General features: G+C 32.7%; 1 protein-coding gene across 3 annotated transcripts; it reads right to left on the bottom strand.

The window, feature by feature from the left end:
* Positions 2,666–5,639, bottom strand: LOC109331945 (GDSL esterase/lipase At4g10955-like). 3 transcript variants are annotated; one of them, XM_019566759.1, is made up of 3 exons: positions 5,496–5,639; positions 5,077–5,248; positions 2,666–3,845 (listed from the first exon to the last, which is right to left on the bottom strand). In XM_019566759.1, the coding sequence occupies exons 2-3, from the start codon at positions 5,136–5,138 to the stop codon at positions 2,876–2,878; spliced, it is 1,032 nt and encodes a 343-aa protein (XP_019422304.1). In that variant the 5' UTR covers positions 5,139–5,248; positions 5,496–5,639; the 3' UTR covers positions 2,666–2,875. The 3 variants fall into 3 exon arrangements, with proteins under 3 accessions (XP_019422304.1, XP_019422302.1, XP_019422303.1); XM_019566757.1 differs by having other exon boundaries at positions 5,077–5,182; XM_019566758.1 differs by lacking the exon at positions 5,496–5,639 and having other exon boundaries at positions 5,077–5,339.

Raw genomic sequence — 24,202 nt, 5'->3', positions numbered from 1 at the left:
CAATAATTATGCCATCTGACAACACCTGATGACTAGTTGTAGGCGGCTAAGGTCGAAACAGGCCAGACCGCCTATCAGGGGCCCATTACCTGACCTATAACAGGCTAGGTCAAGCCAGACTTTTTTCTTGAATAGACCAGACTCAACCTTTTTTAAAAACCTATTTAGCTTAACAAGTCAGGCTTTAAGCCATCTAAAAGGTCTATTAAGCCTAACATGTCGGCCTATTTAGTAATATTATATAACCATTTTCATATAAAAATGTATACACAAATATAACTTAATTATTATAGTTAGATGTGTCTAGCTCAAAATAGGTCTTTTAACCCATTTAAATGTAGTCATGTTGACATATTTCATGACCATATAGTATAACATGTCTTTAAATAGACTAACAAACTAGATCATGCTTTTAAACATGTTAGCTTTGTATTTTTTTAAACAGACTAACAGGCTAGGTCCAAGCTCCTATATATTATATAGACTCGGCTTGTTTAAGTCAAAGTCTGACCTGACTTATTTCCACCCTTATAGGTGGCGCACGAAAACCAGAGCTTTAAGTTTAAAAATTGGGATACCCTTGGATGCATTACGCTGTGGGATATTCTAATGTTAACTAGCACAATTACTAGGTGTCTGAAAATAAACCCTTGAAATTTCAATGTTCGTGGTAAAGGGTTCCCTTGTAAAGTTTGGGTTGAGTGTTGAGAATGCATATTCTTGCCCCAATCGTTTGTATGCTTATCATCCGAGGGAGATATGAGGCCTATCATTGGATTATCAATAGTACAAAACTCAACTTTTCATCAACTAATAACAAAAAATGGATTAGGTTGGTAATATTAGCCAAAAACATATTTTTCATTATAATTATAACATAAGTCTTGCATTTGGGATGCCTTTAGCAGCTTAATGGGTAGACTAGAGAGGGTCATTTTAAGCCCATGATCTATTGGCATGGATAATTGTGGGGAGGGACTCTAAAAACGAGAGTTCTATGAGTTTTACAATGGGTAGACTCGAGAGGGTCATTTTAAGCCCCTTGCATTGAAGTTTGATAATAATACATAATATTATTTAATAATTGAGAAAAATGTATGCACTTTCAGTGTATGAGTTTTATACATTATTATTATATCATTTATCATTCATGTTTTATTTTCATTGACTCTTCACAAAATAGTAATACAAATTATGTGGATAATGTACTGACTATATATAAATCTTTACACTGACAATACATAGATATTACGGTCTTAATCATATTTTATTATCATTGACTCTTCACAAAACAATAATACTAATTAATGTGGATAATGTACTGACTGTATATAAATCTTTACACCGACAATACATAAATATTACGATCTTAATTTTATAATTCCAATTAAAAAATATTGTTATTACACACTTAGTAATTAAGTAATAAAAAAAAGTTTTATAATAATATAATATCACAAATAAGTTAAAAACATTGTCAAATAACATAGTTTTCACGATTTGATTGCAACGAAAGCAGGAAATAAGTTTAAATCCTAATTAAACAAGTTAGTTTTGTTACAATTTATGCTAAAAAGGGAGAAACAGAATTTCAATAATAACAAACATTAACACAAATAAGTTGAAAGCATAAGATTATTTGTGGTTTTGATGTTATTTTTTAAAAATGATTGAATCAACCGACATGACTAGTTAAATAGACTAAATTATCAGTTTTTTTGCACAAAATAGACAAATCAAACTGATTCACAATTTTGGTTCATATTTGATTAAATGAGCAACTTGAACGGAAGTTTATTATTAATAAGATCAGTTGGTGCAATTGATTTTAATATCACTATATTGTAACTTACATGTCCTAAATCAGTCCCTCATTACGCGGCCTCTGAATCCATTACTAGCCTATAGTTATGGGTATGGGAAAAAGTACCCGCTTATTAATGATCATAGTACGGTCATGTTGGACCTTTTGATACCACCAGCCCACAAGTTCAACCATTTTAGACTCGATATACTGTGCACAATCATGTGAATTAGCAAGTGGTGTGGGTCTGTGAGACAGGTCCACTCGTGATTGCTACTCTTTCAATCCATGGGAACACTACCATTAGCAGGTGGTGTTTTAAGCTAAATCACCAATCTTTATAGAGTCAATATTGGATAGATGTTTGAATTGTTGTAGACAAGTTATCAAATTATATTTTTAGTGTTTCTAACTTTTTTCAAATCCTGTTAAATACATTATGATGTTAATTGTTGAACTTATCTACTTCTAGAATAATTAAATCAGAAAGTGATTGATCAATATTGTTTTTATTTTCAAATACTTCTAGTTAAGAAACTTATAAAAAAAAGAATTTGCAATCAATCATATAAAAACCTTGTGTATTTGTCCATGAACTCTATTTTATTTTTGAACAAATTTCAAATTTCCACTAAGATTTCCATTGGAATTACATACACTAATTCCCATAGGAAACTTGTTTTTATAATCAATGTTCTCAAGGCATTAGCATTTTCCAAATACAAATTTCCAACTGAGAACACTTTTAGTACAACATTAAAGGGATATATGAATACAGAATAAGCCAATTCAAGCCTTCAGTGTGCTTTTCTCCACTACAATGACAAGACAGGTTATCATTTTTGGGAAAACTGAAGTTTAAGGAGTGAAGCCTGCTCCACTCCATAGTTTGGACAAGAGAATGGATTAAAACAGCCAACTATCCAACAAATTATTTAACAAAAATACAAGGCAATCATTCATATCATACATTGCTCAATCAAAATTAATCTTACCACTCTTAATTTAGAGAAGCATAATCAACATTGCCTAATATTCACATCCACCAATATAATATAATTACTACAAGAACTATTTGTAATTGTAGAGCTTGTGTTCCAGGCGCAAGTCAGGTTTCCACCACTGATGAATCCCATGAGCATCTTGAAAATCATGTGTAGGACCAACATTAACTGTTACAGAAGCTGAAGGAATGAGGTGCAGAGGTTCAGATTCCTTCCCAAATGCACTCATTAGAAGGCCACCAAGAGAATTTTGAGTTGCTAACCTTTCAATAACTCCTGCTCCAATCTCATCCATTTTTCTTCTGTGTTCGAAGTATCCGATATACTCTGAGCAGATATGGTCAGATGGATTAACAAATAAAAATGGAACCCAAGCAGCCAAAGCAGCAAATGGATCGACAGATAAGTCCTTCGGCTGCTTAGCTTGCATAGCAATGGTGAGTCCAGCAGTTATCACACTGCCCATAAATCGAATCCCATGTTTCACTTTCTCATCTTTAATTCTCTCAATTGGAGCAGACACGAATGGCGGGTTGAAAAGGAAGGATTCGAGGAACATGCCAGACTTGGCCATGGTTTTCCCAGTAAGCATCGCCATTGCTGATCCAAGGGAATGCCCTGCCAACCAAACATTTGAATCACCTACGGTTTCTACCATGTTTCGAACAGCTTGAATTGCTATGTCACCACGAGAAGTTTGATGAAGCCCTTGTCGGATAAAGTGGATATCCAATGCGATATCACGTGAAACTGAGTCCGATTTAGTTAGAGTCCCTCGAAATGCAATCACATAGCGTGGACTTCTGTATAAAGTGTCATTGTCCTGAGATGATGGAGGCTTGAACTCATAGACTGCCCCAAAGATGGAAGAATCGACATCATCGACAAGTGGACGGAGTAATTGAAAGTGGAAGAATTTCCACCAAGGTGGTGCAAGAACATCAGGACCTTCTCGTTTTTCTTGCCGGTCCCTTTCTAGAATGTAAACACCTTGTACCAAGCTAGCAGCAACTGACATTCGATGATACGGATTATCCCTGAATAAGATGGTATATTATTTTGTATTACTTTTGTTAAAGAATCAATATGATTAACAAATGAATGGTAGATAATGTGCGAATAGTATAAAAACTTATATTGTCTGTGCATAAATATTAATTGCCCGATTCCAAATGATCATACGAGTCAACTAGTATTTTAAATATATTGAAGCTCTAACCAAAAATTATGGGGGCGTTTGGTGGTCAGAATAGGATAAAGGACAAGATAAAAGCGTGATAGGATATGAGCAAGATAAACTCTTAACATGTCCAGTATTTGGTGCACACCAGGTAGTGATGGCATTGATATGGTGGCGGTGGAAGTGGTAGTATAGTAATGGTGGTAGCAGTGGTGTTCAAGTGTTTGGGTATGAGAAAAAAATCTATTATCTTATCTTGCTCATTTCTAACATAGATCCCGATGGGATAGAAGAATGGATTAGGTGGACGGGATAGGATAGGCCAAGATAGCCTTATCATGTTGTCTCACCAAATCTGAATTGTGACATGATAGAACAGATCCATATCCTATTTCTCTTATCATGTCTACCAACCTAGCCCTATATATATATATGTTAGGTTTTTTATATGGAATATTCTTTTTACTAATATCATGAAATGGAATATCTTATGCAACTTAAACTTTATATGCCAAAAGAATATCCTATTCAAACAGAACCTAGAAAAGAATAGGTCTTGAGAGTCGGTCTACACATTTTCTTTCTGAAAATTGACAATTGAGAAAGGAGTATCTACCCTTAGATTATTCAGTGGGCTGAGATCAATATGCACTATCAAGGGTGGATACGCTGTTACTTACCCACTATAAAGGAGTAGTCGATCTTCTCTAATAATATATTGATGTTTTGGTATAACTGACGGCATCCCTCACTTCATGGACAAGGATCTAATCCTTTTTGGGACGCATCCCTCACAACAACTGTCGCTCACAAGAATCGAATCCTTAACATTTAACCTAGTATTGCAATTAGGGATTGAGTGGGTCTTACACCACTGGATCAAGGCCTGTTGTTTAATATATTCATCCATGTGAAAACATGGTTAATGCACATACAACTGATACGTCATACATCAAAAAAAGCTGAAGAAGAAGAAACAATATAATGAATCTAAGTAACCAGAGAAATAGCCAAGAAATGATATTATCTAAGTACACAAATAATAAAAGAAAAATTGAAAAATGGATGATTTGTTTTGTTGATCTTACCATAAGACATAAGTCAGATACAATGGTCCTGAGAGGTCAAAAATTTCACTCTCAGAATCCATGACAACCTATGCAGTGCAGCCTCTGTTGCCTTTCTTCTTCGTATCTTCAGAAACTGTCAAAAGAAGATGAAGTTGGATCAGTACTCTGGCCAATCAGATTTTCATCGAGTCTATGCATAATATAAAATCAAATCCATGCAATGTTTAATAAAATGAAAGGGTCATTAAACATGGAGAATTCTACAATTGGATTAATAATGTACATAATCATATATATGCAAAAAATTGAGAATTTTAAATCGTATTTATAAAAAACGAGGATATGGGGAAATTAAAAGATTAAGAGAATGAAGGAGGATGAGAAAAAAGAAAGTAAGGAAAATCTGCAGTCATGAAAATTGGAAGGGAATGCTTTACCTTAGATTGGAATATGGAAAAGTGATGGGAGTGTTGCTTTCAGATCTAGATGTCTCTGTTATCGTAATTAACCAAATGCAATTTTGCTGCAGTCGGGAGTTTTAGGAACGTAGACAACGATGCCGTATTGACGTAACCATCCCATCTCAACTTTATTTGCCTTGGACATTTACTCCCATGATAAAGATTTATGGATTTAATTTTAATATGTATACACTGATAGTATAAATCAATTACCATTTATATGTTAATCATTATTGACTGGAAAAAATCAATAGGGAATAATATGCTGACAATATTTTTATACTATCTGTAAATCATTTACCATTTACACTGACACGGTGCATAGCAGGGGTGTAAAAATTCGGTTCAGTTTGGTTTTTGGTACATTTTAGTGACCGAACCGATAAAAACATATGGTTCGATTCTACTCAATTAACCACAAATTTAACTACAAAAACCGAACCGAAATGAACCGCTCGTGAATGGTTCGGTTCCACGGTTTTTCCATTTACTTTTTTATAAAAAATCTTGCATCAATTGAAAATTCAGAATGTATTACAAGAGATATTGTTTATCCATAAAAGGATAAACATTACTACTATTATTATAAAAAATTATGCATCATATATAACAATACAATTTATGATTAGTAATATATATATATCAATTAGTAAAATATATAATAATTACATTTATAAATTTACATTTCATAATTAGTAACACATGTAATAATACATGTATAACAATATATGATATATGTTAGTTTCAAACTCAATATCACATAAGTTGAAAAATATGTTCCAAATTATAAGACACTAGAAAACAATTTAGTAACTAATTACATATATAATATTAACTTAATAACAATTTAGTAACATATATAACACTACAATTCACACAAAATTTATAATTTAAGCTAGAAAATTGGTTGAAGAATTTAAACAATAATAAAATATTATTCTCTAATCCCAGTATATATTTCTTTAATATGCGGTTCGGCTCGGTTCCAACGGTTCCTTAAAAAAATAACCGAACCGAACCGCGAAACCGAACCACATTTTGCGGTTTGGTTCGGTTTGGTTCCATCGGTTTTGCAGTTTAAACCGGAACCGCTTACACCCCTAGTGCATATATTTTAAACTCAAGATTTATATACATTATTTATCACTTATTTATATTATTTTCAGAGTCAACTATAATTAAAAAATAAATGATGGATAATGCAATGACAATATATAAAATACGTTATATTCTTAGTGTATATATCTCTTTCTCATAGATTTATACACATGTAATAATTCATCAATCATTCATTTGTATTACTTATATTTAAAAGTAGAAAATAATTAAATATGAATAATAATTATATCTATATCTATACTATATATAAAGCCAAAACTTGAAATAACTTCCTTCATGGTGTAATTTTCATTTCCTATTTTGCCTTCACATTATTTAATTTTTACAAAAAAACAATATAATCCTAAGCAACTACCACTAATACATTAATTAACCACATATCTCACATTAAATTAAACTTTATCATAAACACAAAAAATATGATATAAAGTACACCAAATACAACAAATACATTCTAATTCAAAAAATGAAATATATAAAAATTGAATATGTAGTATCACACAATATTCGCCGGCAGGCACGAAGTACATGTACACACTAGTAATAGTAGTGTAAAAAACTTCTATATGAATAATGCATACATACTTTTTTTTTGTATATTTTTATTGAATATACAGTCTTTATTATCAATATATTTTAGTTATTAAATATTTTTCATATGTAAATTTGTTATAATTTTTAAATGAACTATGTATATGCTTAATTAATTCTTTGATGCTAGTAGGTTTCAATTTGAATAAAGTGCAAGCTTTATACGACTCAGTATTAAGTTATGTAACGTCATTGTCTAATAGTGAATAAAATCACAATATCCAATTAGAATGTACCAAATATTCTGGAGAGATACATAAATATAAATATTGAAATGACAGAAAATGCAAAAGCGAAGTGCAATAAACGAGAAAATACGATAAGTAGTGTATGAGATTTATACTGTCACTAAATTGTTTACTTTTAATTATTATTAATTTTTCAAAAAGTAATACAAATAAATAAGAATGATTTATTGATTATATATAAATTTTTATACTAACAGTACATATATATTACACTTTAAATAAACTTAGTAGTAAATAGCAACAACTTCATATTAACTCTATTATTATTCTTTATATAAAGATTTATACACGAATATTATATCATATATTACTTGTTTCGATTTTTTTTAAAATTTAATAATAATTAGATATAAATGGTGAATAATGTAATAACAATATATAAAATTCATATATACTTTTAGTTCTTAATTTTTTTCCTCATTCTTAAATTGGTTCAAGAGCTTACTTCATAATTGTTTATATCAATGTTATGAGACTCGAGCTGAACATCAAACCGAGAGAGGTCCTGCATAGGTTCTAACTATTTAAACTATCCGGTCGGACCGAATAATACCATATATGAGGAAAAAATTGTACGCATTGATAATGTATGAATTTTATATATTGTCACTAAATCATTTACCATTCATATTTAATCATCAGCGTTTTCTCAAAGAAAATAATCAAAATAAATGGTGGATGATATAGTTATTGTATATAAATGTGTATACTGACAATACATATATATTACACTATTTATATTATATATATTATAACTATTGATGGAGTATGCTAATTAGTAGCCTTATTTTTTCTTGGGCAACCTGTGATAGTCCTAGACTAGTAGGCCTTAGGTTTAGTAATTTAATTAATGTAGGTATAAGGTACTATGCAGGTGAATAAGGTGTAATGTAGTTTTTAAGGAACTCGTGGACAAGATCCACGAGTTCGGTGAAGTCGCGGACTAGCAATGCGACTTCCCTGTGATCTCGTGCATTAGAGGTACAAGACTTTCTCTATCCTCCATTGAAGTTGTGCTTCACATGCACAACTTTCACTTTTTTTAGAAGTCGTGGACCTTAAACACAATTTCTATTGTATATTAATAACAAAAATACTCTCTAGCATAGCAGTTCTTGGTTTATATGGTAACCTATGATTCAACACCCACTCATTGCTTATTCATTTTGTGTTAAGAGATCTTCCTCATCAACTCGTGTTCTCTCTTGCTCAAACCCTCAAATCTTCGTTTTTGATCCGCTTTAGGTGATTTTTGTGTCTATTCATATCATATTTTTAATTCTAAACACTTCTACACCATCATTTTCATGTTTAGTGACCTAAATCAAAAAACCCCAAATCTCCAAAACCCAAAAAACCTAAGAACTCAAAAACCTCAATCCATGGCTTCCTCTTCTAGATCAAAGATGCAACACACAAATGTGACTCAAAGAAACCATGGAACTTCATCTTTGGAGTCTAACCCTCTGTATTTGACAAGACTTCTTGCTAATGATGAGCAATGTAAAATCTTTGAGGAGCACTTCCATGGTCGTATTATATCTTCACTCCCAAATACGATAATCTCGGGAACTTTGAGTTTGAAGATTTTCTATTTTCTTATCTCTTGAGACAACAAAACCTTTTCAATTTCTGTTGCGAATCAAATGAAATTTATCCTGAACTAATTAGAGTATTTTAATGTAACATGGACTTTAAAAAAACCGTTTTACTTGTTGTGAATCAAATGAAATTTATCCTGAACTAATTAGAGTATTTTAATGTAACATGGACTTTAAAAAAACCGTTTTACTTCCTATGTAAAAGGAAAAGACATTACTTTGGATTTGAAAACCATGAGTACATTATGCTGTAACATACCCTATCAAGGGAGCATTGTAGGTTTCGACCTTGTATGTGAATGGGAAAATTATGGTCGAAAATATTTTCATTATTCTCTATGTAGAATTACCAAAGAAGAAATAGAAACGCTTAAGCAATATGGTTATGGTGAAACTGTTAAAAATAGAGATATCCTTTCTGCTGGACATCTCAAACTAGAAGACCGTTTGCTTCATTATTTTCCGAACTATGTCATCTTACAAAAAATTTCAAATCACTCTCAAACAAGTGACATAGAACTCCAATTGATGTATGCTATGAAATTTAATCTAAAAATAAATTGGACTCTGATGATAATGTAAGAGGAACACAAAGTCATTTGTCATATGCAATCTTCATAACAAAAATCCTTGAGCACTTTGGTGTTTCTACTGCTGGAGAAACTATGGTCCCGCTTAACCCTCGTGAAAGCCATATTGATGTGGATGTGATCCACAAAATGGGCTTCACATTTGATCTTCGTGACCGGACCTACAAGCATAAGAAAGATAGACCTCCTACTCCTGAACTAGAACCTACCCCTACTAATCCTTCAGAACCTCAACCTTCTGAGTTTCATGCTCAATCTTCCTCATCTGCTATCATGCCTTCAAATCAGATGATTATGGATGAGTTGATTCTCTTTGAGGCTACATCACTAAACGGATGGATGCCTTTGATACACATAATCAACAAATCCAGTTTGAACTTCATCGTCTCTCTTCTAAGCTGAGCAACATGGACGTTGATGAAGACAGTTCTGAGCTTGAATCTTAGACTTTATCTGTTGTTAGGATTTTATGGCTGTAATATTAATTTCTCCTGGTTTCGGACAAATTTCTAATATGTTGTTTGACTTTTTGTTTGCATTGTTAAGGCTTGGACCCCTTTTTACTTTTATGATATTGCTCAAATTTCGTTATATCTTGTTATCCATATTATATTGTGCTATAACATATTATTACATGTTATATGTATATATCATATTGCATGTAAGCTATATATATTGTGCTGGACTCTTGGCTTTTCTACTTTTTGATAAAGTCAAAAGGGGGAGAAAAGTTGGGAGAGTGTATTTCCTGTTTAAAACATTTCAGGCACAAAACTCCAAATGAAAGGGGCTCCAAATGAAGGGGGGAGCATACTCAAGACAAGTCAAGAATATCACAAAATATGCTGCTCTCAGAAAACTACACTCTTAAGAAGATATTGGTTTGTCATCATCAAAAGGGGGAGATTGTGAAGAAGATCTTTGTTCCTGACCTTAGCGCAGTTTTGATGAAGACACCAACATCACCAAAAAGAAGAAAAGGAAGAATACTTATGAAGACAATGAAGATTAAAGCTTCAAGATATTCAAGACTTTTAATCTAAGTCTAAATAGGTACCTCTATCATATACTCTTGATTATACAATAGTAGTAATGCTCAAACTATGTTTAAAATAAAATGGAAACACTTCAAAATTCTTAAATTTTTTTTTAAAAATAGTGTGTAACTGGTTACTTCATCTAAGTAACAGGTTACGTGTGTGAGAAAAGAGTTATCCAACTTAAAACTGATCAGAGTAATCCACTACTGTCCTTGACTAACAGATTACCAGTGTTAATGAAGTTGAGTAACAAATTACTCAACTTGTTGTAATCGATTACTCTAAGTGATTTTTAAGTTCACTGTTGGATAGAACATTTGGGTAACCGATTACTCAATGCCATAATCGATTACTAAGAGCTGTTGCATCATATTTTCAAATTCAAAGTGAATGAGTTTCTACCCAAAAGACATGTTTTCATTCCAATAAATTTCTACCCTTTCAAAGATACATTTTGACTTATTGGAAAGCCTATATAAAGGCATTGAAACTCACAATCACAACACACAACATATACACAAATCTTATACAAATTTCCAAAGCTCTTACACATATTATGAAATTATTTTCAAAGTTGATTTTTCTGAAGTTGCTTAAAGTTAAAGTGTTTCAAGTTTAAAAACTTATAAAGAGCATTATTACTAAGTATACAAAGAGTTGATTGGATTTCAAGTTACATCACTTTCATACTTGTAAAGGTAATTCCGCCATTGTTGAACATTCTTCATTATTATTGCAGAATACTTTCTTTCACAGAGTGTGATAAGAAGGGATTAGAATCACTTGGAAAGATGTTTTCCAAAGGTGAATAAGGATTAAGGAGTGTGTAAGATACATAGAGATATTGTAATTGCAACTCATAATCTTTAGTGGAAAAATCTCTTGTGCTGCAAGAGTACTGGATGTAGCCTTCGGTGGACAAGAAGGTGAACCAGTATAAAAATCCTTGTGTATTCTCTTCTCCATTATCTCTTTGATTTTACTTATTAATTTTCTGCATATATTTTTCGTTGCACTTTAACTCTCGATTTTGCAGAAAAAGTGGTCATTATTTTAAGTCAACCAATTCACTCCCCTCTTAGTTGCAATCTTAGTCTTACACTTGGCAAGCACATGTATGCTTTTGTTATACTGCTTGATGCGGTCAGCTACTTGTGTCACTCGACCATGTGCAGTCATGCTTGAAAGTGCAATGTGTCAAGAGAGCACTTAAGCTTGCCTATGTTTTGATGAAGACAAAAGAATTAGTGAAAGTTTAAAGACAACTCAACAAACCAACCTGCCAAAGATTAAGGAGCTTCATGTCTAGACTAGAGTCTTAGATGTGTCTTAGTTATTGAGTCTAGGTTAGGTAAACCTAGATGCAAATCTCACAATGTCTAAAAACTATCATATCATTTACATGTGACATGCCATCTAGTCTATTATATGTTCATGCATTAATCATACATGTTATTTGTGCATTTTAGGCATAACATAAAAGGTAAAACATGTATAGTTGATAAGCATAACATATAGGTAGTTTACCAATTAACAACTTAACTGAAAATATGTCAGTTAATCGATTAAGTAAAACTTTAATCGATTAACGTGAAAACAGTTTTTAACAGTTTCAACAGATAACTAAGAAACAGATTTCAGTTACTCTCTAACAGCCCGTTAATTGATTAACAAGCAACATAATCGATTAACTGGGTGCAAAACAACTTTTCTATATAAATTATATTTTCAACAAATATAATATACGATTTAATACATTCATACATTCATATTAGAATTGTTAAGTTGCGTATTTTCATTGTATGTCATATAGGCAGAGAGAATTGCATGTGAGATTAGAGTGAGATAGTATTATGCTTAAGGATTAACATATCATGCTTTTTATATTATCAAATGTGTTCATCATCCTATCTTGTTCTTGCATGATTCTTTCACTACTTTTTAGAGATTTCTTAAGGATAGAAATTACATTTCTTCATGATTCTAATCTTATACATGTTCATAGTAATTATGAAATTTGTATAGAGTTTATAGCTTGTTCTTTCTTATAATATTTGAGTTATTTTAGTGTTTCACATTACTCTGTTTTTTGTGTTGTTTGTGTAACAAGGAAAGTCGTCTCTAGGTGTCGTACCACCAAAGAGATCAGAGAGTCTTCACCAAGATTTGAAGGTCTTAAGTTTAGAGCATACTCTTGGCTAGGGTTGGATCGTAGGAAAGGTTTTCCTAGGCGATTGGGTAAGGTCAAACCAAGGTAGAGGTTCTGGGAACTCAAGAATGTAGCGTTCAAGGTCTTGTAATTGGAAATGTGTATGTAAGACACATTGCTTTCAATTTTAGTGAAGAAAATCTCCCACATGAGAGGGGAGGAATGGATGTAGTTTTGTAGTGGACCGCAAAATGAACCAGTATAAAAACCTTGTTGCAGACTGTTTCTTTCCCTTATCTCTTTACTGTTTTTAGTAGCTTTTAATTTCCAATTGTAGCTGATATTTTGAATATAGTATTAATGCCAAATAAAGATCATTTGTGGTCAAATATATCTGCTATATCATTTATGTATAATCTGTAATTGGCTGTGTAATTGAGCCATTCAGCAACTGCTAATTCTGTGCGACTTAATCGATTAAGTCATAGCTTTAATCGATTAACTGGGTAATTTTCCAGAATAGGGCTTTGGTGCAAATAACGGTAAGTGGGAACCGCAACACCTATTCAACCCCCCTCCCTTCTAGGTGTATTTTGTCACTGATACCTAACAATGCTTGCTTGGTCACGACCTGGCATGTTAGCACGACCATTGCCCTGTGTCACTCGTAACCTCCAGTCGTGCTTATTCGGTTAGTGGCTTTCTTTTCTCGGTCACAACCTGACATGTTGGTTCCATCAATGCCGCATTGTTGAAAGGTTTTTCTTCAATGCTTTTTTTTGAGGCAAGTTTCTGATTTATTTATTTAGTTACTGGTTTATTCTGTGCTCCCCTTCTCGGCTTTGTTGGAATAAATTCCAATGCCGATATAATGGTTTTAAGAATATTCCATTTGATCAAAAACTTAGCTTTATTGAAATATTAACAACTTCATATCATCTCGGCTTTGTTGGAATAAATTCCAACGCCGGTTTACTGGTATGAATTTAGCAAATTAACACAAGTGATAATGAGTGATATTTCTTTCCATTTTCCTTTATTAACTAGACTACTTCTTTATGGAAGGTTGGTAGAGAATAAATAAATAAAGCAGTAAATGGTTAGTTCCAGAATTTAAATGATAGAAAATAAATGTTAGTTGTGGAAATGTCAATGACTGAAAATAAAAGTTAGCAGTAAGATCACTCATTATGAATATATATTTTCCTTTTCACAAAGATACAATTTATGAATTAAATTGTACTTTGATTCAAGAGTTTCTTTTTTTGTCAACAAATAAAATTTAGAAGCTAACACTTTACTATTTTACATTTGCATCTCTTTCAAGATTCAATTGTAGTATAGTATAAGGTTATGTCGAACCAAAGAGAAATATATTAATAGAAGAAAATCATATAGACATATTATAACAAAAATAATGATTAAACACTTTTTGATGATTTTAGTGCTATGTTGTATAAAAAGTAACAAGGAAACATAAACTAATATTCACAAATTCTTGAGAAGAAAATTGGTTTGAAATATGGAATTATTTCTAGTCTCAAATGGTTTTGAAAAACATTAACAAGTTATGTGTTATACTTTCGGTTAATTCCACACATCATTTCTAAATCCTTCATCTAGTGTCCTAGCATGATAAAATAATTTTTAAACCTTATGTAATACACTAAATAATAGTTAAGTGTCACTCGTCGGAGTAGGTGGTCGCACCCTACTTCAGGCTCCATTAACATCATTTAGCCTTGAACATAAGTTGCTTAAAATAGATGCTTGATGTGGCAACACTTTTAGAAGAAGCATTTTTGGATCTTTAAATCAAGTTTTAGGTGATCAAGCTAAAACTGCATTAAGAACTTCATAAAGAATCAAAACTTAACCAAAAGTAATAACTTTAATGTATTGAATTCAAAAGATATTAAAAATGAAGAGAAGAAATAAAATTACACCATAATCCAAATCAATGTGTAGGAGCATAAACCATCGATCCAAGGATGAGATGCTTTTGGACCCAAATGAGATTACAAAATTATGTTTTTGTATCACATTTTCCATACCCTTTCCCCTCTTGAATTCTAAGTAAAAATTAGAAGAAATTACCTACAACAAGCTTATAATTGTGACCAGAATTTCTAGAGAGAAGTGAAGAAGAAGAATGAAGAATGAAGAATGAATGTGAAAATGTGTATTGAAGTGTTGTATGAAGTATATTCAAATGGATGGAATGGGGGCCTTATTTATAGGCAACCAGGTCACCGCCTGGCTCACCTGCTTGCCCATGCCAGGCGCACCAAACCCTTCAGCATGGGTTTGGTCCATGACAAAGCAGCTTAGTCAGGTGCTTGGTGTTGACTCACCAAAGCTAGTTGTGAGCTACTTGACCGGGCTATTGTGGGCTACTCTGAAAAGTGCTCAGAGGCCTTGTCAAGTGAGGTCATGTATGATGTGAAATTTACTTGGTGGCTAAGTCAAGTTGACCCCTTTAGGTGGCGACACTGAGCTGCCTGCTTGAGCATCTTGTCCTGCTCTGGCTAGGTGTGTGGTTCCAGTTGGGCGGTCCCAAGGTATACGCTGAGCTGTCTACTTCAACAGGTTGGCTTGTGTCAAGCTTGAGTCTGACCGTGTAAAGCTTGTGTCCAGTCGAGCCAAGTTGGTGTCAGGTCAGCTGGGTGGTGTTGAATGCCCATGCTAGGCTGCTTAGTGAGCAGCTTCATGTGTGCATCAAAAGTGGCTTATGTGGACACCTTCTTGTTTGCCTATATTTTCTTGATTCTGTTTCTTCTCTTCATTTTTCCTAGAAACTTCATACAACAATTTGGAAAAGAGGTGGACAAAAATATAAAATCAAAATATGACAATTTATCTAAAAAGTGTTGAATTAAGTTGGTTTTGCATGATTTGCATAGGATAAATGCCATGAAAAGTGTATGAAAATTAGGTATTTTTTGCACTTATCACGCATGCATTAGCAAATTTGGCATCCTGGTCTCCTTGATTCAACCCCCTCCCCCACGAGTAGGTATGTGTAAAACATATAGGTCAAGCTCGAGGTAAAAGAAGAAAAATGCTCAGGAGGGAGTGTCTTGTTAAAAATATATATAATTAAGAAGTTAGTGGAAATAGGTATTAAGTGCACAACACCATTTGTTACCTTTTCTTGAATGGAATGACAACCCATTTCTAGATTATTTGCCCTCTTACAATATAAAAAAACAAGATTAATATGTGGAACTTGTAGGTCATGGAGAAGATAGAGAAGCCATTGAGCTTCATATCATGTAAGGGAAAAAGCCCTATATTTTGCTTCAGCAGAAAATATGGACTTTGTTTTTTATTTCTTGCTCTTCTAGGATATTAGAGAGTCTCCAAGGAAAAATAAAAAACATGTCACTAGTCTTCCTATTTAAGGCAATAGCCCCAATATGAGTCACTAAAACCCTTTTAACTAAGGCTAGAGGTAGCAGGAAGTATAGACCTTGTCCGGGGCTATTTTTGAGGTACATTTGGATTCTTAAGGCTGCATCATAATGTTGTACTCTCGGGACAAACAAGAATTGGCTCAAGTGACTAACAACAAAGGAAATATCGGGTCTGGTAGGAGTAAGGTAGATTAATCTACCAAGGAGTCTTGTATATGATGTTAGATTGTAATGACTGGGACAATATTTTCAATGTAATTTGTGCCCATTACCCATACGAGTAAAACTAGATTTGGCTTCTAATAAACCAATTTCTTATAAAATATTCAAAGCATATTTCCTTTGTCACAAATTGATATCATGTTTGATTCTAGCAACCTCCATTCCCAAGAAATATTTAAGAGTCCTAAGGTCTATCTCCATGAAGGAAGATTGTGTGAACATCTAATTGATGTAAAAACCAGCATGAACATAAGCTAGGGCAAAAATGTCCCTTATGGTGGTCATTTTTAAAAACAAGGCTAAAGGTGTCAAGATAGTCAATCCATGTTATTTGGGTGTAATCCTTTTCCCCTAGTCTAAATTTGTCTATATATAGTACCATCAATGTTATGTTTGGTTTTAAAAACACATTGGCAACCAATTGCTCTCTTATCTCTAGGAAGTTTAATGAGTATCCAGGTCTGATTTTTGTCTTAAGGTTTTACTTTCATATTGATGGAAATGCATGTTTAGTCAAGGTGAATATGGTACATCGATAACGATGCTTAAAATGGTGGCATCACAAGACTTATGGAATTGGCATGCATTTTTTTGGGTTGCGAGATTCAACAATGACATCAATATGCTACACCATTCTAATGTCTTCGATGATATTCTGCATGCCCGAACTCCTAAGGTACAATATATAGTGATCAAACTTCATATGATATGTTATATCATCTTGAAGATGACATATATCTCGAATGAGCTACTTTTGTCAAAATTGTATTAACGCCACAATGAGAGAAGAGAAAATTGTTTGCCAAAAATAAGAAAGCGTAAGAAATGATATTTAACATAAATTTGGAGTGTTTTAGACATAATTTGAAGTCATACAAAATCTTGGTTGAACATAACAGTATGGTCAACAAGGACACATAATATATGCATGCATCATACTGCATAATAAGATTGTAGAAGATGAAATAGATATATATGGTGGTGATTTTGATTTTTCATACAATCACATAGGCAACAACCCCACAAAAGTATATAATGATCCTAATCCTAATTTTCAACAGTATCTACATGATAGATTTCAACTTCATGATAGATCTAACATCATCATTATCTTCAAGTAAATTTGGATCAACAAATTTGAGAAACATTTCAAAATGAGATTGACCATAATTGAGCAATATCTCAATTATCTAATTTAATTTCAGTCAACTTTATGTTGTTTTAATGAATTTTATAATTTTGCTAATGAACTTTGTGTTATTTAATTGAATTTAAGATAATTTAATTCAATCTTATTTAAATTATATATTTTTATACTAATGTTGTAAGACTAAGATTGTAACTAAGAGGGGAGATGCATTAGTTGACTTAAAATTATGACCACTTTTTCTACAAAAAACAAGAGTTAAGTGCAGCGGAGAAATTATGCAGAAAATTAACGGATATAAAATTAAGAAACAAAAGAGAATAGAGTACATCGAAATTTTATATTGGTTCACCTTCTTGTCCACCGAAGGCTATGTCCAGTACTGACCTCTATGTACCTTACACACTCACTAATACTTATGTCACTCTTGAGAAACACCTTTTCAAGTGACTCTATCCCTTTTCTTATCACACCCTTGTGAAAGAAAGATTTCTGAAATGTTAATGAAAAACTTACAATAATTGTAGGATTGTCTTTACAAGTATTGAATGTAATATCACTTGCAATATGATAACTATTTTGTATACTAAGTAATAATGCTCTTATACGTTTGTAAAAACTTTGAAATACTTTACTTCTAACAACTCAGAAAATTCACTTTGGAAGTTTAAGAACAAGTTGCAAAAGTGCAGAAAATATTTCAAAGAATTTTCAGAATTATGTTTGAAAGTTTGTGTAAGAGTTCTTGTTTGATTATGAGTTTCAATGCCTTTAAATAGACTTTCAAACTAGTCATAACACCTCTTTGAAAGGGTAGGAATTGATTGGAATGAAACCATTTCATTTGGGATGAAAACCATTCATTTTGAAATCTGAAAAATGGTGTAACAACTCTCAGTAATCGATACAACCTTGAGTAATCAATTACTCAAACACAATGTCCAACTGTTAATTAAATTTTAATTGGAGTAATTGATTACAACATTTGGGTAATAGATTACCCTGCATAGTTTTTGTTGTGCCTTTTGATGTTGTCAAACCAATATCTTCTTTAACAGTGTAGTTTTCTTAGAGCATCATACTTTGAGACATGTTGAGATGACGTGAGTATGCTCCCCCTTTAATTTGGAATTATGTGCCTGAAAGAAATTTGACAGAAAATACACTTCTCCCAACTTTTCTCCCCCTTTTGACTTCATCAAAAAGTAGAAAAACCAAGAGTTTCCAGCACAATATATATATACAACATACAATATGTATATGACAAGCATAAAAGTAATCATAAAATTTAAAAGATGTTCAAAACATTGTTCAAACCATAACAACAAAAACAACAAAATAACAACAAATTGTTCAAAGCCAGGAAATCATTACAACCAGAAAATCCTAACAATAAAGATAGTCTAAGACTCAGGCTCAGAGTTGTCTTCATCAATGTCCATTCTATTCATCTTAGAAGAGAGACGATGAAGTTCAAACTGGATTTGCTGATTTTGAGCATCAAGAGCATCCATCATGTTAGTGATGTAGTCTCAAAGAGAAAACAACTCATCCATAATTATCTGATTAGAAGGCATGGCAGCAGATGAGGAAGATTGAGCATGAAACTCAAAAGGTTGAGATTCAAGAGGGTTATGAGGGGCATGTTCTGATTGTTCAGCATGAGCAGTCGGTCCATCAGTTCTACGCTTATAGGTGTGATCATTAGGATTGAAAGAGAAGCCCATTTTGTGGATCACGTCCACATCAATATGGCTTTCACGAAGATTTAGTGAGACCTTGGTTTCATCAGTAGTAGAAACACCGAAATGTTCAAGAATTTTGGTTATGAAGATTGCATAGGCAAGGGGCTTTGAGTTCCTCGAACAATCCATATTTGTCTCATTATCATCTGAGCCCCATTGATTTTGATGTTATACTTCATAGCATACATCAATTGAAGTTCTATGTCACTTATTTGAGAATAGTTTGAAAATTTAGGCAAAATGACATAACTCAAAAAATAATGAAGCAAACGATCCTCAAGTTTAAGATGTCCAACAGATAGGATATCTCTATTCTTAATAGTCTCACCAAAGCCTTGTTGCTTATGCGTTTCTAATTCCCCTTTTGAAATTCTACATAGAGAATAGTAAAAATCCTTTAGATCGTAGTTATCTCATTCACAAACAAGGCCGAAAATCGTTGTGCTACCTTGAGTGGGTATGCTACAGCACAATGAACTAAAAGTTTTCAAATCCAAAACAATGTCTTTTCCTTTCACATAGGAAGTAAGACGGTGTTTCCGGAAGTTCAAGTTGAAGTAAAATACTCCAACAAGTTTAGGATAAATATCATTTGATTCACAGCAAAAATCGAAAAGGTTTAGTTGTCATAAAAGATAAGGGAAAAGAAAATCTTCAAACTCAAAGTTACCGACATTACCGTATTTTCGAATAAATATGGTTCGTCCATGGAAGTGCTCTTAGAAGACTTTGCGTTGTTCATCGTTTGCGAGAAGTCTTGCTAAATGCAGAGGGTTAGACTCCAAGGATGAAGTCCCTAGCTTCTTTTGCATCACGTTAGTGTGTTGCTTCTTTTTTCTTGAAGAAGATGCCATGAATTGAGTTTTTGAAGGTTTTAGGTTTTTGGGTTTGAGAGATTTGGTTTTCTTTTATTTGGTCCACTAATCACAAAAATGATGGTATAGAATGGTTTAGAATTGAAAATGTGATATGAATGGACACAAAAATCACTCAAAACGGATGAAAAATAAAGATTTTCGAGTTTTGAAGGGGTGTACACGAGTGAGAGATAGGGAGGAAGAGGATGAGTTTGAAAAAAATGCATAAAATCATATATATACCTGCACATAGTAATCGGCTCTCACTTTGAGTAATCAGTTACTCAGTTTTAAAATTTTTAAAATTTCAAACCGCAACTTTGAGTAATCGATTACAACATTTGAGTAATCGATTGCTGAAACTCCCTGTTCAACCCTGTAATCGATTACTCTTTAGTGAAAATATCTGGTAGTTGGTTATGAGTATCAAATTCTACAGTCACGTTTTTCTGTTGGACATGGTACCTAAGGAAATGATGCATTATATCTATGTGTTTGGTTCTAGAATGCATAACTGGATTCTTTGTGAGGTTTATAACACTAGTATTGTCACATTTTATAGGAGTGCAGCTTAAGTCTAAGTCATAATCTCGTAATTGTTGTTTAAGCCACAACACTTGGGCACAACAACTACCTGCTGCTATATATTCAGCTTGAGTAGTTCTTAGGGCAACACATGCTTGTTTCTGGCAAGGCCAAGAGACTAAAGCATTTCCTAAAATATGACAAGTACCACTAGTAATTTTCCTCTCAGTTTTGCATACAGCAAAATCTGAATCTGAATAACCAACCAAATAACATATACTTACTTTTGGATACCACAATCCAACTTCAGTTGTGCCTTTAAGATATTTCATGATTCTCTTAACAACAACTAAGTGTGATTCTTTTGGTTTAGATTGATAGCATGAACACATACATACACTAAACATGATATCAGATCTACTTGCAGTAAAATATAAAAGTGATCCAATCATACCTTGATACTTTGATATTTCAATGCATTTTCCAGCTTCATCTATATCAACGTAAGTACCGGATCCCATAGGAGTAGCTATTGGCTTGCAGTCATCCATATCAAATATTTTCAGCAAATCTTTGCAATACTTGGATTGACTTACAAAAATTCCATTATTAAGTTGTTTGATTTGTAATCCAAGGAAGTAATTCAACTTCCCCATCATGGACATTTCAAAATCTTCTTGCATCATTTTTCCAAAATCACTACATAAAACTTCATTAGTAAAACCCAAAATAATATCATCTACATAAATTTGAACAAGAAGAGTATGATGATTTATTTTCTTTATAAAAAGTATAGTGTCGACCTTTCATTTGGTAAATCCTTTTTCAAGTAGAAAATTTGTTAGACGATCATACCATGCACATGGAGCTTGCTCCAAGCCATAGAGAGCTTTCTTTAATTTGTAAACATGAGAAGGATGTTTGTAATCTTCAAAACTAGGAGGTTGTTCTACAAACACTTCTTCTTGAATATATCCGTTGATAAAATCACTCTTTACATCCATTTGATATAGCTGAAAGTTTAAAGAGCGGACATATGCAATTAATAGCCTAATAGCTTCAAGTCTAGCAACCGGAGCGAAGCTTTCATCAAAATCTATACATTCTTCCTGGATGTATCCTTGGGCTACCAATCTATCTTTATTTCTAACAATAATACCATTTTCATCATATTTATTACGAAATACCCAACGAGTTCCTATGACATGCCTATTTTTAGGTATAGGAACAAGTTCCCAAACTTCATTTCTCTCAAATTAGTTTAGTTCTTCTTGCATTACAAGAATTCAGTGCTCTTCCTCGATTGCATCATCAATCTTGGAAGGTTCTATTTGAGAGACGAAGGTCATGTTAAGACACACATCTTCTAGCATTAAATGGGTAGTAATACCCTTGCTAATATCATCGACGATGTTGTCAATAGGATGATCTCGATGAGGTCTCCATTCTTTTGGTAAATCAGAGTGAATTTGTTCTTCTTGAGAGGATAAATTATCATCCATTTTCAAATGCTCAGATTTAGTTGTAGAATCAATAATAGATTTTTCATTAGAATTGGAACTTGTCAAGTCCTCTTCATCAAGAGTTAACCCATCCTTTATTACAGGATTGGTTTCAACAAAATATACATGAACAGATTCTTCCATGACTAGAGTTCTTTCATTAAAAATTCTATAAGCTTTACTCATAAGAGAGTAGCCAAGGAAGATACATTCATCAACTTTTGCATCAAACTTGCCTAAGTTATCTTTACCATTATTTAAAACAAAGCATTTACAACCAAATACATACAAATGAGAAATGTTTGGTTTTCTACCTTTAAAGAGTTCATAGGGGGTTTTCTTAAGAACTTGTCTTATAAGAACTCGGTTTGAAACATAAAATGCAGTACTTACTGCATCAGCCCGGAAATATTTTGGGAGGATAGTTTTATTCAACATTGTACGAGCCCGTTCATCTAAAGACCGATTCTTTCTCTCTAAAACACCATTTTGTTGTGGTGTTCTAGGAGCAGAAAAATTGTGATTGATGCCAAGATCATCACATAATTCTTAAAACGAAGAGTTTTGAAATTCTCCCTCATGATCACTTCTTATAGCAGCGATTTTTAGTGATTTTTCATTTTGAACTCTTTTAAAATATATGCTAAAGGCTTTTAATACCTCATTCTTATGAACTAAGAATAGATTCCAAGTATATCTCGAAAAATCATCTACTATAATAAGAGCATAGTAGTTATCAACATAACTTTTATCCTTGGGGGCCAAATAAGTCCATGTGTAGTAACTACAACGGTCTATTGGAAGAAACCATGTGCTTAGGTTTAAAAGAAGTTTTTGTTTGTTTATCTATCAAGCACTATATAGTTTGTCTTTAACAAACTTCATTTTGGATAAACCAACAACTAAATCTTTCTTTATGAGTTTATTCATATATATATATATATATATATATATATATATATATTATTTATCCTTTTACCAATGAGCTTAGACTTTTCAGAATTCTTACTTTCGATGACGCACTTATCCGTGTAGAATGTCACATGAAAGTCTTTGTCACATAATTGACTTATGCTTAAAAGGTTGTGCTTGAGTCCTTCAACATACAATACACCTTCTATAGTTGTTGAGGTTGGTTTGCCAATTCTACCAACTCCAAGTATATTTCCTTTGTCGTTATCACCATATATGACATAGCCTTTGTCCCTTGGAGTAAGGACAAAGAACTTATTTATATCGCCCTTGAAGCATGTGAAGTTTTATTTATATTGCCCTTGAAGCATGTGAAAACAATTAAATAATATAATTTGTCTGTTTCCTTTTATAGTTTTTTCTTTCTAAACAAATCAATATAGCCATATGTATAACTTCGAGAAACCAGATTGCCCAACCATCATCCCACCACTATCATTCCATAGTCAAGCTTTCGTCGCACCAACATCAAGCATCCTTACGACCACCATTGCATATTGTTAGCCCCTATTGTCGCTATCTCATTTAGCCAGATAAGGCTTACATGTGTGAAGAACCCACCCCTCTAATCCTAACTACCATGCCCAATCACTATCAAATGTTGGATATTATGGTCAAGAATTTGATGTCCTGATTATATTTAGTTTCACGGAGGCAACTTTAATTGTTGGTCAATTCAATTAATTTTAAGAGTAAAATTGCACTCTATCTTGATTCTGTGGCTGTCATTTAGTGAAATGATGTGGAAGAATAGTTCCAACATCTTCACTTTGGTGTGTTTGGCCTTGTAAACAACGAGTATGAGCATTTAAATAAGACATGTAATATCCCCAATTTTTAATTTTTTTATATGTGAGTGAAAAGTTATATTTACTTTTATAGAGTTATTTAAAGATTTTTAGAAGATCATTTTGTCTTTTGAATAATTATCTAATAAATTTATGATATTTTTATTTATT

This window comes from Lupinus angustifolius, chromosome LG17 (genome assembly GCF_001865875.1).
Source record: "Lupinus angustifolius cultivar Tanjil chromosome LG17, LupAngTanjil_v1.0, whole genome shotgun sequence".
NCBI classification, from domain to species: Eukaryota; Viridiplantae; Streptophyta; class Magnoliopsida; order Fabales; family Fabaceae; genus Lupinus; species Lupinus angustifolius.
The sequence above is the reverse complement of the archived record's forward strand: the minus strand, read 5'-3'. Positions and strand labels throughout refer to the sequence as shown.